Source organism: Hetaerina americana, unplaced genomic scaffold (genome assembly GCF_022747635.1).
Source record: "Hetaerina americana unplaced genomic scaffold, ioHetAmer1.1.p SCAF_3, whole genome shotgun sequence".
NCBI lineage: Eukaryota > Metazoa > Arthropoda > Insecta > Odonata > Calopterygidae > Hetaerina > Hetaerina americana.
Genome location: NW_027286874.1, coordinates 36,462,020 through 36,476,753, shown reverse-complemented (window position 1 = coordinate 36,476,753; position 14,734 = coordinate 36,462,020). Strand labels below are relative to the sequence as shown.

Here is a 14,734-nt window from a genome sequence, read left to right as displayed (position 1 = left end):
ATTTAAATGAAAAGCAGAGAGAAAAAGAGAGGGAGCAAGTAAGGGCAGAGAAAGAACAATCTAAAAGAAACAAGAAGGATACACAATGTCTATTATTATCAGCAAAAGGTCACACTTTTAAAATAACAAAGGTACATGGAAATTAGCTTTAAATCTACTTGAAAGGAACCCCGCTCAAACATGTAAATGAAGCTTACTTCTTGAAAAATTAAAAGCACTGTATAAGCAAAGAAATCTAAGACTGTGACATGGTGAAAGAAGACCATTGACGAATCATTTAAAACCTGCACATAAATATTTCTAGAAAATGTGACAAAACAAATCCTAATGCATACTTAAAATGAGATAGCACCAAGAAGTAAATATAACTGGTTACATACTGAAATAAGGAATTTTATGGAAATATGAGATCAGAAAATGTACAAATGTGTTTGGATGATATTTAAGCAAATGAGCTCCTAGTGTGACTGATATCATGACATTATATCATATCATTGTTAATAATTTCCTTATCTCTATTTAACCCTTTCCAAAAAGTTATTTGTATGCAAGCTTATATACGAAACTTCTTCTTTTTAGAACACATGCAATTTTATCCACTACAGCTCCAGCATATTGATTACAAGCCAATCCATGCCTTCCATGATTAAAACTTCCCTGAAGTAATAAAACTTATGGGAATTCACTACAGTCCATAATCAAACAAAGTAAACTGCAACATCTGATATTGAGCCACATGTGTATCCTAAGCATGAACATTTTCACCAGTTTTCTCGACAGGAAAAGAAGATCATAATTCCTCCTTCCTATGATCCCATTCTTACATTTCCCTGAACCCAATTTAGTGAAATTTCTTGAAGCTATACAACAGATTCTTCATATACTAAATGTTCTGTAAATATATGCTAAAACAAAGCATATCTCTGGTCATCACTAGTTCCATTTCAAAGGATCTAATAAGAAAAGAGGAATTAGAAGCTTTCAATATTCTGTTCCCATGCAATAACCAAAACCACAAGCTTACTACTTTCTGCATTTTAAATGTTTTGCTTTTTAAGATATTATTACAATTACTCAACACTATTAATTTACCCCCTCTCTCGAATTATCTCAAGTTGTTTATCAGTAAGTCTCCTTGGTTCTCCTTTGGGATCAGCAGCAACAGCATCCAATTCATCAAAAGATGGAGCAAGGAACAGGTCTCTCATATTCAAGGGCCTGCCACTTCCTCCACAGCTGGGTCCAATCCCTACCAATCCATTCCCATTAATACCAGTGCCATTACTTCGCCCTGGTAAAGATGCATCCCCACCACCACCTCCATGAAGAACAGAGGTTGATGATGACACCGGGGGAGGGAGCACAATTGGGAATGTTTTCCAGTGAAATAAAATCTGCTCAGCAACCTGTGAACATAAAATTAGATTATGCAATCACATTAAGTACCAAATAAAATAAAGTATTGGCTTAAGATTACTCTAAGAATATAATGGAATAAAAAAAGAATACATGATGTTTACAAATCATGTCCAATTGATATCTATTTAAGAAAACTGTGCATTAAGTCACTTAACCAGGAGAAAGGATGGGATCTCTAAATTGATTTGGGAGGATTACTGGGCATATTCCATCAATTTTTCACCAATTGTAAAAACTGAGACACTTCTTTATCTATGATTCCAGGTTTAGATAGCTCTCCTTAATGGTATTCAGACTTCAACTTAGGCTTGCACTCAAAATTTTATACCTAAGGACAATTTTGACTTAATTTGTTGTGAATCATGGACAACAAAGGGGATGGCAACATAAATTACAGGACTTTCAGTAGGGGCCTAATGGTGATGTGAGGGCTACGTATAATCCACACAGGATGAATATTTTCTGGTCATCAATCTTTTCAATGGCCTTATTAACTGTGCTTCAGGCGGTTTGCAAACATTTGAGCCCCTAACTGATAACTATGGTTGAACAGTTACTTTAAAACATTTCCCAGAACTATTTCCTGTCTTGGTCAACATGTCTCTATTGTGGACCAGCCTTCACACTTAATATTCATAAAATTCATCAAAGAAGAAATATATTATTTATTCATATTTAGGTGATATACCTTCTTCACATTCCAGTAACTCATGCTGATACAGCAATTTTGTAGAATATTAATTAAAATTAAAAACAGCATGAGATAGTGGTGAGGTGAAGACTATGGTTGAGGAACAAGGAATTACCATGGGGAGAAAGCAATTGAGTCCTCAGAAGAAAGGGGTTCATGATCACCAAAACTTAGTTTAGACACCACAAAAGACTTAGGTATATATGGAAAATACCATGTAACTCAGAAAGGTATCAATTAGACAACATAATGGTTAGGCACAGATTTAGGGACAGCGTTATTGATTCCCACAGTTTCCCCAGAGAAGATGCGGACACTTCATAATTTAGTAATTATGAAGTGTAACATCTGATTCAAAAAGATAAAGCAGGGAAGGCAGTTTAGGAAATGGAATGTAGAAGCATTGGATTGACTAGGAAGGAGTGCCACCAGGTTGTAGAGAAAATCATGAGGGATTTTGCTTTACATGACAAAGGTGTGCTTCGGGATAACATATCTGTATAGTTTAATATTTTTTACATCATTCATTGTTGAATCTGATGTATTTAAGGATGAGTTTGAGCTTAATAATTTCATTAGAATGCAATACTGTAATGACCCTTTTCAACAGTGAATAGACTAAAATTTTTTATACCACCAATATCTTCATAGGGCTTTATTCTGGGACTCGATAAGGAGTTAAATTCTGATTCTTAGCCCACCCTTGCTGTGGCAACACATCGGGCAAAATTTAGATCTGCGTCCACTGCCCATGAAAATGTCTTTGTCACCAGGGCCTACTCTCAATTTAGGCAGATGCTTTCATATATTATGATATTTTTTAATATTTCCCTAAACAGTGAGTCTCACTTGAATTTTTGATTTCCTTAACGGGAACCTTTCAAGTAGTTAAAAACATTTAATTTTTCGACAAGGGCTGATGTTAAATTTAATGGCCATTTAACAATAAAAATACCATAGGAATAGCAAAGCAATATTTTAGCCACAGATTTTTTTTTAACTAAATAAATGAGGAACACATCTGCAAGGATACCAATTATTTTTTTTTGCTGTACTTACATCTTTGATATTTTGAACTAATTGAAATATTTCAGGAGGTGCTCCTCTGATGTGAATGTCAAATTTCACTGGCTCCCTCTGCAAAATAAAGCATAATATGAAAATCAGTAAAGCAATAAAATAATTAAAAGCTTAACTATTACACATATCACATACTGAAGTAATGGGGTAAGAAAAATTCTCCCTGTTACTTCTATTATGAAAAATCAATACCAATTAATCAAATAAAAATGCACCTTCTAAAGTACTACCATTCTGTTGAACATTGCGATAACAAAAAAACATTTAACATAGTAACCTCTAATTCAGACATCTCAACAAAACAATTTGTTGCACAGTATATATTCATCCTATTTTTTCTTCAATTAATGGATGCAAACATAATAAGAGGATTATTGGCCACTAACTGAAGACATTCGCATTTAAAATATTAAACATTTCTAGCTTTTTCTTCCTTACTTCTAGACTCCTAAATTCTAGTTACTTTAAATTTAAGAATACTGAATATAACACATTTTTTCTTCTTAAATTTATTAGTAACTGGATATATGAGACACTGATGCATGGCATTTGATGTATCACCATTCCCAATTAAAGGCGATTCATGATTTAAATGAATGCATAAAAATGACAGGCTTGACTTTTATGGGAAGTTTTACAGGAAATTTTCAGAAATCCATTCAGGAGCTTAGGTACCTTATTAAGCTTTATTGAGGACTTGCAGGAGATTATTGCATTTTCAGAAGCGTAAATATTTTTTGAATTGGCAGAACTAATTTACATATAATTACACTGGAATACATTATGGGCCATGTGTATGTTGCTATTCAGTTAATAGAGTTGAGGCAGATTCCACCTAAATTTTACGCAAGTGAAAATAATTTAGCAAAAACATATGCAAAAAGAAGTAAACTGATAAACCTCAGAAAAATATTTTGCCCCTCATCTGGTAAGCATTGTATGTTACCTCAACATAAACCAACCCATATGCAATTATAAATTCAGTCCGTATTTCAAGGTAAAAATAATAATAAAAAGCACTTGTAACCAAAAAATGTAGCTAAGGAAATATTCACTGCAGTTTATGAAGACCATACGTATAACTCATATGTAAAATATAATAATCACCTCACCCTGCTAGTATGTCAATGGATTTAGGAGTAAGAACCAACGATTGTATCTATTATAAATAAATATCAGTAGTTAGCCGGATAATTTTTGATAACTTTTCCATTAACTCATATTTATTAAAATTTTACTGCGCCACACATATTCATACAATGTTGGCTCACACCTATACCAATAGTTAAACCAAGAACTGCAATTCAAAGGCTACTGTCATTTGTTTGACTTAATTAGAAAAAATAAACAATGCACAGAAAATTGCTTTCTCATGTTGATTTCCATGACATTTGTTGTTATAACCAAATCCCATGCTCTGTGAGGACCTGCAAATGAGGCCTATTCCCATGTGCTGGAAGTTTTACATGAAATGTTCTCAAATAAATTGATCAGATTACTCGAATTTGCTACAACTTCAAGGAAAAGTTGCATATAATGAAAAATAATAACACTTAATTAAACATAATGAGGTTTGATAAGCGTTAAGTAAATAACAAAATTTCATATGAACTTAATTGAGAAATTCTGTCACATTTTGAAGGAGATTTGGTTGGTATAACGTTTTTCATGGTACGAATGCACTCCCCTTGACTCATTGGTGGAGACTTTCAAAAGGTGGGTTCATTTGATAGCAGAAAGCGGTAATATTCTGGCATGAAATCAGTGACATGACAAGGTATTTGCTATGAAGCAAAAATGACATCAGCCACTTCACCCATGCTTACCCAAAGAGCTGAACTTAACTTCTTAATAATAATGATATGCCACTGGATGGGGAAAATTTACACAAAATCAATGCCCTTGTTTTATTTACACTTGATCTTATTCAATTTTATTATATTTTTCTATTAATTTCACCACAATTGACATAGGTCACTATTATGATGTGAAATGAACAAACAAAATGTTTATTTATAAGAGAACAACAGCTGCAAATTCATCATGGGAAATAAAAATCGTGAGGGTATTGCTTATAAGTAAATATTATTAAGAAATAACCAAGATATCTGGATAAAATTTATTCTACATATTAATTGAACCTTATATACATAAGTTGTAAATTACAGATATTTACATTGATCTGTTTTGTTTCAGGAAACCATAGATTGAAGTAACCCATAGTAAGGAGAAGAGAGAGGTTTGCAGGGTGATGAAGTTCCTTCTTTTAAAAGGTCACAGTGCCCAAGAAAATCCACTTAGAAATGATGGCAATAATTATGGAAATGGTAGCACAGTCATTTGACACAGTTGTAGGGTGGAAAAGAAATTTTCAAACTGGCCAAAGTGAAGAAAGTGAAGAGTTTTATCCTATTAGACCAAAGAGTAACCATCCAAATGATCATGAATGAGATTGATCTTAGTTACGGCAGTGGGTTGAAAGTCATTCACGAAGAACTGTCCATGTCAAAGAAGTCAGCACACAAGCTTCCCTCACTACAGACTCCTTTTCAGAAGCAAACACAGTAAGACCTGCAATGGTGACCACAGTGTGACCGGCATTCAAAGCAATGTGGCTTTGAAATGTTGCCACACTCACCTGATTCTCCCGATCTTGCCCCAAGTAATTCCCAGGATTAATAAAAATCATTGTGGAGTCAAAGATCTGACAGCACAATTGATGCCATTCCAGAGATGGTACCATTGTTTTCGACGCTATCTCCTGAGTTCTACTACTACGCCTTCAACTTAATCAAGAATATTAAAAATTTACGACACCTCGTAATCAAACCTAATTAACTATGTCAATCACATTGAAAATGAAAAAAAAACAAAAAAAAGTGTAAATAATAGTGAAAAGCAAACCCGAGTATGAAAACTAGGGTAATTGGAGCTCGTTCCTCAATTTTTCAGTCAATTTCATCCAGAGTATTCTCCTGCAGCACCATTTTTCAAAAGTTCTTTTCTTCAAATTGTCCACTTTTTTCTGTTTTGTGTCTCTGATCCGTAGAGCATCATGCTCTATACGAACATTTTGACAAAATGATTCCTTATTTACTGCCATGGGCTCTTTGAACATAGTAGTAGCCTCTTCTTCGTGTATGCCTTCTAAACTTGAACTATTTTTCCCTTGATATCGACCAAACTTCTTCCGTCCTATGATAGCTCATCTCATACTAAACCCAAGGGTGTGTGAAATTCACATATCTGGGTAGTGAGGCCAGTTCCTTTCACTATGCTGCTGCCTGTGGCTTCAAAGGAAGGTCTGGTACTTGAAAATATCACAGTTTAGGTGAAACCCCCGCAGGACATCTCGACTGGCCAGATGTTGTGGATAAATTGGTAAATCGGTATGAAGAGCGCCGGTTCCATTCCTGGTGGGATGCAGTCAAGCGGGAATTCGAGGAATGCTGGGTATCCACCTCAGATGGACTCTCCTTAGAAGGATGCAGACCAACGTCAATTGGGACAATGTTTAGTCCGCCAGAGTCTCCTCATTGTGCTCCCATACAGGGTGAAATCCCCTCTACGCTTGTCTATGTAGAGGCCAAGGGTGTCCCTACAGGCCGGAAACGATACAGTAAAGCCAGACGATTTCTATATCGACATCGCCGGGCTCTAAGGGCGAAAGCTTCCCAAGCCCTCAAGCCGAAATAAGTTCTTATGAGGGGGTGGCAGTATCGTGTGAATTAGGTTGGAGTGTTTTTATGCTTAGCAGGAGTCACCTTTGTGGTGTTATGCATAATTGGTTGCCTTACACTGCAGTGTCTACGCCCTGAAACATTTAAAGCAGCGCTCAAGGAAGATGTAAGGACTGAGGTTCCACGACACCAGAACGATAACACCTTTATCATTGTGAATGTGTCTAATGCTCCACTATTCCCGAATTTGTAATGTGACGTGGATAATTGTTTTGTTGATGGGAAAAACTGCCTGTGAAAAACTTTTCCTTCTCTTGTTGTTGGAATTTTTTGGGTTATGTTCCGTTAATTTTTGTATTGTGAATTTTTTTAATGTACATATGTGATTGACCTCAAATGCTTAGACCCTTGATTTTATTTGCTGCTGGGGTAATGTCGCAAGTATGCAACATAGTATTCCTTCCCTGGCTCCTAAGTTGGGCATAAAAGCCCTGGTCGCGGGGCGAAAAGTAGTCAGTTGGTCATCTTGCGGTGACCGGTAGGACGCGAGGCTTCGGCTGTGTTGCGCTTGTCGCGACAGCGTGTTCTATTGGTGACTCAACTTTGGACGAGGGCTCTGCCTGGGTCACTAGTTTCGCGACCGCGTCCATTCTGTCTTAATCCCTTACTTTCCGACGGACGAGGGCCCTGCTTGGGTTACGAGTGTCGTGACCGCGTCCATCCTGCCCTTATCCTTATCCCTACTTTCCGACGGACGAGGGCCCTACCTGGGTACGAGTACCGTGACCGCGTCCATCCTGCCTTTACCCCGTCCCAGACAATGTTCCGCCATACTGATGTTGTCCGTTTTCGCGTTAGGATACCAAGGGTCTAGCCATCAATAATACTCAATTGCTTATACTTATGTAAATGGTGTAATATGACTGACGCTGTATAATACACGTTTTGGTAAGACTCGGCGTATTAAATGTGACTTTCTCCGATACGCTTTGTGTCCCACTCTAAACGCCCCTTGCGACAAGGACTACCCTAGGACAAGTGAAGTGGGGTGTAAACAGTAAAGTTATCAGGGTTTTAGGGAACCGAATTTCGGATTGAAATACTGTTAATGACCAAATTTGAAAGCCTTTATTGCATGATCTTACACATGATGGTAATTGGATATTCGTTTTACGTGCAACAGGAAAGTTTGTTAAGCAGCAAATCTTGTTTCTATTAGCTTTCTTCCGCGAAAAGGGCAAGAAATAAATTCAACAGCTTTGCCAATGTCATCAAATACAATTTTTAGTCAAACTTCAATTTTAAAAAAATCAACACAACTTGCAGTACAACTACCTGTATGTCAGGGACGGCCTTTTACCAGTCGGGTAACCATGGAAATAAAACTTGTGTTAACTGCAATTCGAGGAGGGTATTAACTAAATAAAGTATCAATCATGAAAAATTTTACAACAGAATTTACAAATATCGGTTATAAAAAAAATACGCATATTCCAGTGTCTGAATCTGACTAAGCGTATTAGCCACTTCTGATTATATTAGAGGGTCGGGCGAATCTCTCTGATTATGTATTTTACTTGCCTTTCCATCTACATGCTATATATCACCTTCTCATGGAGTAAATGCACTACACAAAGCTTTGGAAGACATTCCATACACGATGCGGCAGAATTAGACCTTGAGAGTGGCAACGTAAGATAAGAAACAGTCTGAGAAGACGAAAACCTGGTAATGGAGAGAGCATAAGGAGCACGAAATGTGAAGGGGGGATTAGAAGCAGACCCCACGGGCTGAGGCAAGTTCACGAATGAAGTCTACTTGCGAGGGAGGAGGCGGGCAATTAGCGTGGGGGAGGTGGGAGAAAGAGAGGAAAAGGGCGGACAGGTTGAAGGAGAAGGGGGGAAGAAAAAGATTGAACCACTTTTCTCACATGCCACCAGGGTGAAAGAAAACAGTTAATCACCTGAGTAGCATGCACAGGGGAAGTTTCAACGAGACATTTGTTTCACAGTCGAAGGTAAGAACCAATAAATTAACAAAAGTATTCACAGATAGCAATTAAAGTATCTACCCCCGTGAATACTCAAAGAGAAACGTGTGAAGAAATTGGATGTAAACAAAGGAATCACTACACTTACTAGCAAATTTCAGATGTTCTTCCTAAGATAACCATAGAGGAGTAGGATAATCTAATGTAACTATACGTTATTAGAAAGGATTGTATCAAAACTACCACGAAATGAACGCAGGAATTAGAATATTCTTAACATCCATGGTCACAGATAATTGCAAGTAAAATATTATTATTATCACTAAGAAAACTTCACCTAAAGAAAAAAAAATCGAACCATGGACAGCTGGTTCCGTCAGCTGGGAAAATACGGAATCATTACGTGACCCAGGATTCCTAATTTCCATAGCCTTCAGCATATTTAAAAGAACTAGACAATACACAAGGTGCTGCAGGTCACCATGAGGATTATTGTAGATGGTTAACTTGAAAGATGCCCACAACATTTAATCCCGATCAGCACTTGTCGCGGTAAGTTATTAACGTTGCACCTGTACAAAATTCTTAACAAGAGCTGTATAAAGAAAGCATGCATTGCCCTTGAAATATCAAATGAACTTAGAATCTTATGACGGATGTTTTGTTTGGCTGAGGAAGGAATATATCATTAAAGGGAACCATGACTTGTATTTTCAAGGCAATTTTTACGCAACAAAAAAGTCAGTTGAGAGATTCCAGGTCCAAGTGAACTTGAATCAACAAAAATGAAAATTTTGTATGTTAAATAAAATAAACACTTTAAAATAATGACGCAGTTGAATATTTTGTCTATCAGCATCATACACTTTCAAGATCAGTGTGTCATTTTATTTTCCAGGAGGTGAACACGATGTTTCCATAAGTTTTGGCAACGGACGGATTGAGCGAGAGAAAAAGGATTCGCGATAAAGGTCTATGCGGCAGTCAATTTACCATAAATTTTCGTCGCGGTTTCGCCGACCATTGTGACGCGAAGCTAGAATTAATATCTTTGTCAACGTTAAACTAAATGGTTTTTATTTATTGAATTGTTTCGTTCGTGCATATTATCAACGAGCTTATAATTATTCCCAAACCAGACGGCTCCATTATAATGTGACGCTTTCTCTTCCGTCATAACGATTTTTCACGAAACGGCAGCTCTCCTTAGCATCCAATTTGACTCCGAAATAGGTCCTTGCGCACGTATCATTTATGCGTATTAAAGGGGAGGTGAAACCAACGCCAAACAGCACGTCTGTTTAACATTTTTCATTCGATTGGTTCGTGACAATTCCCTTGAGGTATCCATTTCTTTAATACAACTAAGTAGCAATTACTAATATACAGGTAGCCTGTACTTCCCCCTGATAATTTGACTACCAGGTACAGGACTCTGTCCACCATTTTTATGACTATTCTTTCAAGTCAATACGTTTAAGAGTCTTTGGATTTTTTAATCCAGAAATGCATCACTACGTATTTCTTCGGATCTCTTTCTTTCACTTTTGCAGATTTCTTTCTTTCGTTTCTTCATGAGGTATATCCTAAAGACTAAAGACTACGCAATTGATTTAGTTATTACAAACCTTTCAGCGCTTCGCTACATGTACGTGTCTGGAATTCATTTAATTAATATTCAACAAAAACTGAAGGATGGAAAAAACACACCAGAAGACATGAGAATCAAGCTGCTTTATCATAAGTAAGGGATTAAGATTTGCGAAAAATTAATTCAGGGTATTTATATGACCAGATGTATTATTTGAAAATACTATAACGATTAAAAATTTTAGAATTTTTCGTATATAAACGAATACATAAAAAAGTATTAAAAGAATAACAGTTTCCGGTTTAACTTCGTGGAATTCCTTCATGATGAGGGTAAAAAATAAATTTTACTCTTCCACAATAAAGATTTAATATTTCACGACCATTGTTTCGATGCCATCAGGTGATGATGATGCGCAGCATCGAAACCATTTTCGTGAAATATTAAATATTTATTGTGGAAGTGTAAAGTTTCTAAGTGTAAAGTATTAAAATATTGATTACATTTTCTGTAAATAAAAATAACCCTTGAGATCTCCTCGTTCAAATAAATGCAATCTTCGGGGTGCCCAATATTTTTTAAGACTATACATGGATCCTTGACCAAAAAGGTTTTAGAGATGACGTTCCAAAAATAAGAACTTCCTAAGTTTCTTTGCCATTGCACAGAGCCTAACATCGATTTTTGTTCGCATTAATAATATCTACGCTAGCTATCATAGTTCATTATAACAACAACCGATTATAATTGATTAAATCACACGAAATTCGATCTTCTGGAAGTAGCACTGGTCGATTTATTTTTGGATTTTCTAGTCCCATATCAATGCTTCCATTCCACTAGTTACAATGTCTCGGATAAGAAAACGATCGGATTCTGATGACAAAAATAAAAAAAAATATCGATAGATAATTACTTCTAAGATGAATTTCTACTATAATTTATTTCTAAATAATGCAATAACAGGAACTCTATCTCGCTCATTTTTAATGTAAGGTATAGAATATATAAAGTTCAAACTAACTAACAATTGTGTCTTTTCACACATTTCTCTCTTTGCGAGTTACCCATGTTCGAATTTATTTCTCTTTGATAGAATTCAATAGTACCCTAATACCATTTTCATATCTTGAGCACAGTACGACATTGCTTGAACTCCAATTAACTTGCGTAACTGACACATGAGCGACGCAAAGATCGAAGAAGCTTAAAAGCGGGCTCCCTATTGCAAATGGAAGAGCTATTAGAAAACATTGACTTCTGAAACATGATGTTTGCTATATCAATTGAAACTCGTTTCTCGAGTATGAAAAACTCATTTGCGCTGAAAAATCACAATTTTAATTTACTACTTTCTCATTGCACTAAGTTTACTTTTGGTGACTGTTATCACTGTGTTTGTTAACTTTCGTTTATATTTAAGTAAAAGTAAAATTTTAGACAATGCGATAAATAAAAACTTCCGAAGAGTAATTTTAAATAACAGAGTCTAACATGCTAACATTATTTTTTATATCAACGTACACCAAGAAAGTTTCACAAATTAAGTAAGTAGGATACTTTTGTTTCAGCAGTAGTGTAAAGAAAATATTTTGGGTAGCCTTATTGCGCATTTACATTTTTATGCTACTAATTTTCAGCTCATATCCTTTGCATTTAAAATAATAACTGAATTACTAACCGTTCAAAAATATCTTTAACATTATAAGAGGTATTGAATTATTCAAAGTAATTATGAAACTGAATATTAAGTTTTTTTTGCTTTTAAAGATTTATTTGTAACGTGGAGCAAAAGATCAAACACAAAAGCAAGATTCCAGAGGAGCCATGCTATTCGCTTACACAAGATAACAACTGCGGGGACTCATTTCACGGACAGCCATGCTTTCTATTTTAAGCTCATGAGAGGTCACACAGTTAAGTCCATACATCATTCATTCAGTGGTCACAACGGAAGGAGCAGATATCAAGAAAATTCTGATGAATTTTTTCAGAATTCTAAAAATTATTCACATGAGTGAATAAACAGAGGAGGGGGAGTAGACGAAAGGCCAGAGAGGTCAGTAGAAGAAGGTTTTTATGAAGTGGACCTTTGCGGTCGGGTTACACAACAAAGGCGGAGGAGGGAGAAGTTAACCCATATGGTAGGTGATAAATATGGGGAAGCAGAGTGGGGGTTATGAGGGGGCATAGACGCGAGGGGAGGTGAATGCAATGCAATGAATCTGGGACAAGATGTACTCATATACGACGATGACGGAGGTGTCTTTGCTGCGAAGGACTATTCCCATTTTTTATAGGACGATGAGTTTTTTGGTGCGATATTGGAATTGTGGTTAATTTCAAAGAGATGTTTTTTTGAAATGAGGAGACGTGTTAGTGGGTTGAAGTACGTCGGGACACTTCAACCGCGATACGGAATGGAATAAAGTTAATAAGAAACACTGAATTCCAAATACAATATCCACAGATGCTTTTGTAACCTCGCACTCTCGAGAGTGACATGGGGTTATAACGGTCGAAGCTTTTGTTGCTGTACTTCTGTTTTGCACGAAAAAATAAAAATTTGAGAAGTTGTAAAATGCTTAGATTTTGTTACAAGGTTCAAGATTTATGGGCTCACGCTACCTAAATAAATTAACTTATGCAGTCAACAGTTTGATACATATTTATAGGCGTGGATGAAAATAATTCTGGTGAATGATTGTTTCTCCTCCAAAACACGGTCGATGATAGGCGTTGTAACCGTCGGCAGTAGCGATCCATTTAATGGTGTTGTTCCCAAACTAAGGAATTGGGGAAAAGGAGGAGGTGTAGAAGTGAATGAATCAAGGAAGAGAAGGTTGCTTTATTCTCGCAAGGGCGATGCTTAAAAATGTGCTTATTGCGTGGTCATCGCGATAAAGTTCCCGGAGGATGTTGAATACCCATCTGGTGCTAAACCAGCAAAACAAATAGGTAAAGTCGCTTGTCGAAAACACCCCTTATTGGGATAAGCCACAAGGGCGGCAATCCCAAATAAAACATATAGTCACACGGTTCCCCCTTGAATCTACGAAAACTTATCCTGGCATATTTGGACGTTTGGAGACAAGCTTATGCCAATGCGACCACAGCAAAGTTCTCTTCGTCAGTTTCCCATCATCATTTCCCGTAACTTTTATTGTTCCATTTTCGATTTTGATTCTTCATCAACAACTAGCACATATAAAATAATCGCAGGATTCTGCGCATATTCTAGGGAATCCATGACATGTTCCACATGTAAAAACAGTCCCATCGCAAGGGAAAGAAATATGGCGTAACAAATTCTTAATGATGTCCGATGGAAATGCTCCACTGGAAAAAATATAAAAATGTAATTCCAGAAATTTTTTACATAAATTTGCGGAAACAAAGCCTTTGATTTGATTCTAAGACGAATTCAGAAGGACTCCATGTCAAGGATTATTCGAATTGGACGTAATTTCGGTACACTTTACTCGTACAGTAATTATTGCGGTATTCGGTTCCGCGTATGTGTTATTTCGGGTTTCTACCTACCATGTGCAGAATTTCTCTTCTTAGCTAGTTGAATGGTAATTCCTGGCTAGCGGTAGGTAAAAATATAATACAGAGGTACGCAAGATATACACTCTGAGCACGATAACCCAAGGAAGGATAATCAAAGCAATATTTTAGCAGGCATCGACCAGCAAAGGAAAACTTTACATCGCATGGATGTCAACCCCTCAGAGAAATAACTTTCTACGGTTTTACTTTTTAACCATTAATTTTTCCCTTTAATCCAACCCATTTCACTTTTTCTATACTCCAGACAGTATATAATACAAAATCACTTTCCCCAAATAACTGCAAATGGAAAACACTGTAATCTTTGTCATGATTTTCTGTCATCCTTCACCCAGGGGGGCACAGGAAATATGGGGAGTGCCGTCCAAAACTTTTATTATAAAAACACATAACAATCTGCTACTGTTACACATATTGACGACAGCCGTCCTGGGCTACAGGAGACTGATTCATGGACGGAGAAGTAAACGATATGTTTCATTCAAGATGTTCTTCCTTTCCCTCATTTTAATATGTGAGCAATGGCCCGAGATTGCCCTCATTATTTTCCGTTCCGTACGTAACAACATCACTCAAAAGAGGCACCTAGAAGCTTGCCTAACGTACTTGTGAACAGGATTAGAAAGAGACAAATGAAAAAATGTAGATGTTTCCACCATTAAAAATGAACTGACCGGAATTGCCGACTATCATATTGTGAACGATTGGAG

The 14,734-nt window shown here is 36.5% G+C and overlaps 1 protein-coding gene across 6 annotated transcripts in view; it reads right to left on the bottom strand.

The window, feature by feature from the left end:
* LOC139690981 (uncharacterized) overlaps positions 1 to 14,734 on the bottom strand; it is a 133,447-nt gene that overhangs the window by 66,293 nt on the left and 52,420 nt on the right. For all 6 annotated transcript variants that reach the window (XR_011701547.1, XM_071588670.1, XM_071588673.1 and 3 more), the window contains exons 4-5: positions 3,170 to 3,247; positions 1,093 to 1,406 (exon numbers count right to left, since the gene is read on the bottom strand). Coding sequence is in view for 5 of the 6 variants with exons in the window: in XM_071588670.1 (XP_071444771.1) it covers positions 1,093 to 1,406; positions 3,170 to 3,247 (392 nt within the window). In the remaining variant the exon portion in view is untranslated. The remainder of the gene's footprint in view (positions 1 to 1,092; positions 1,407 to 3,169; positions 3,248 to 14,734) is intronic.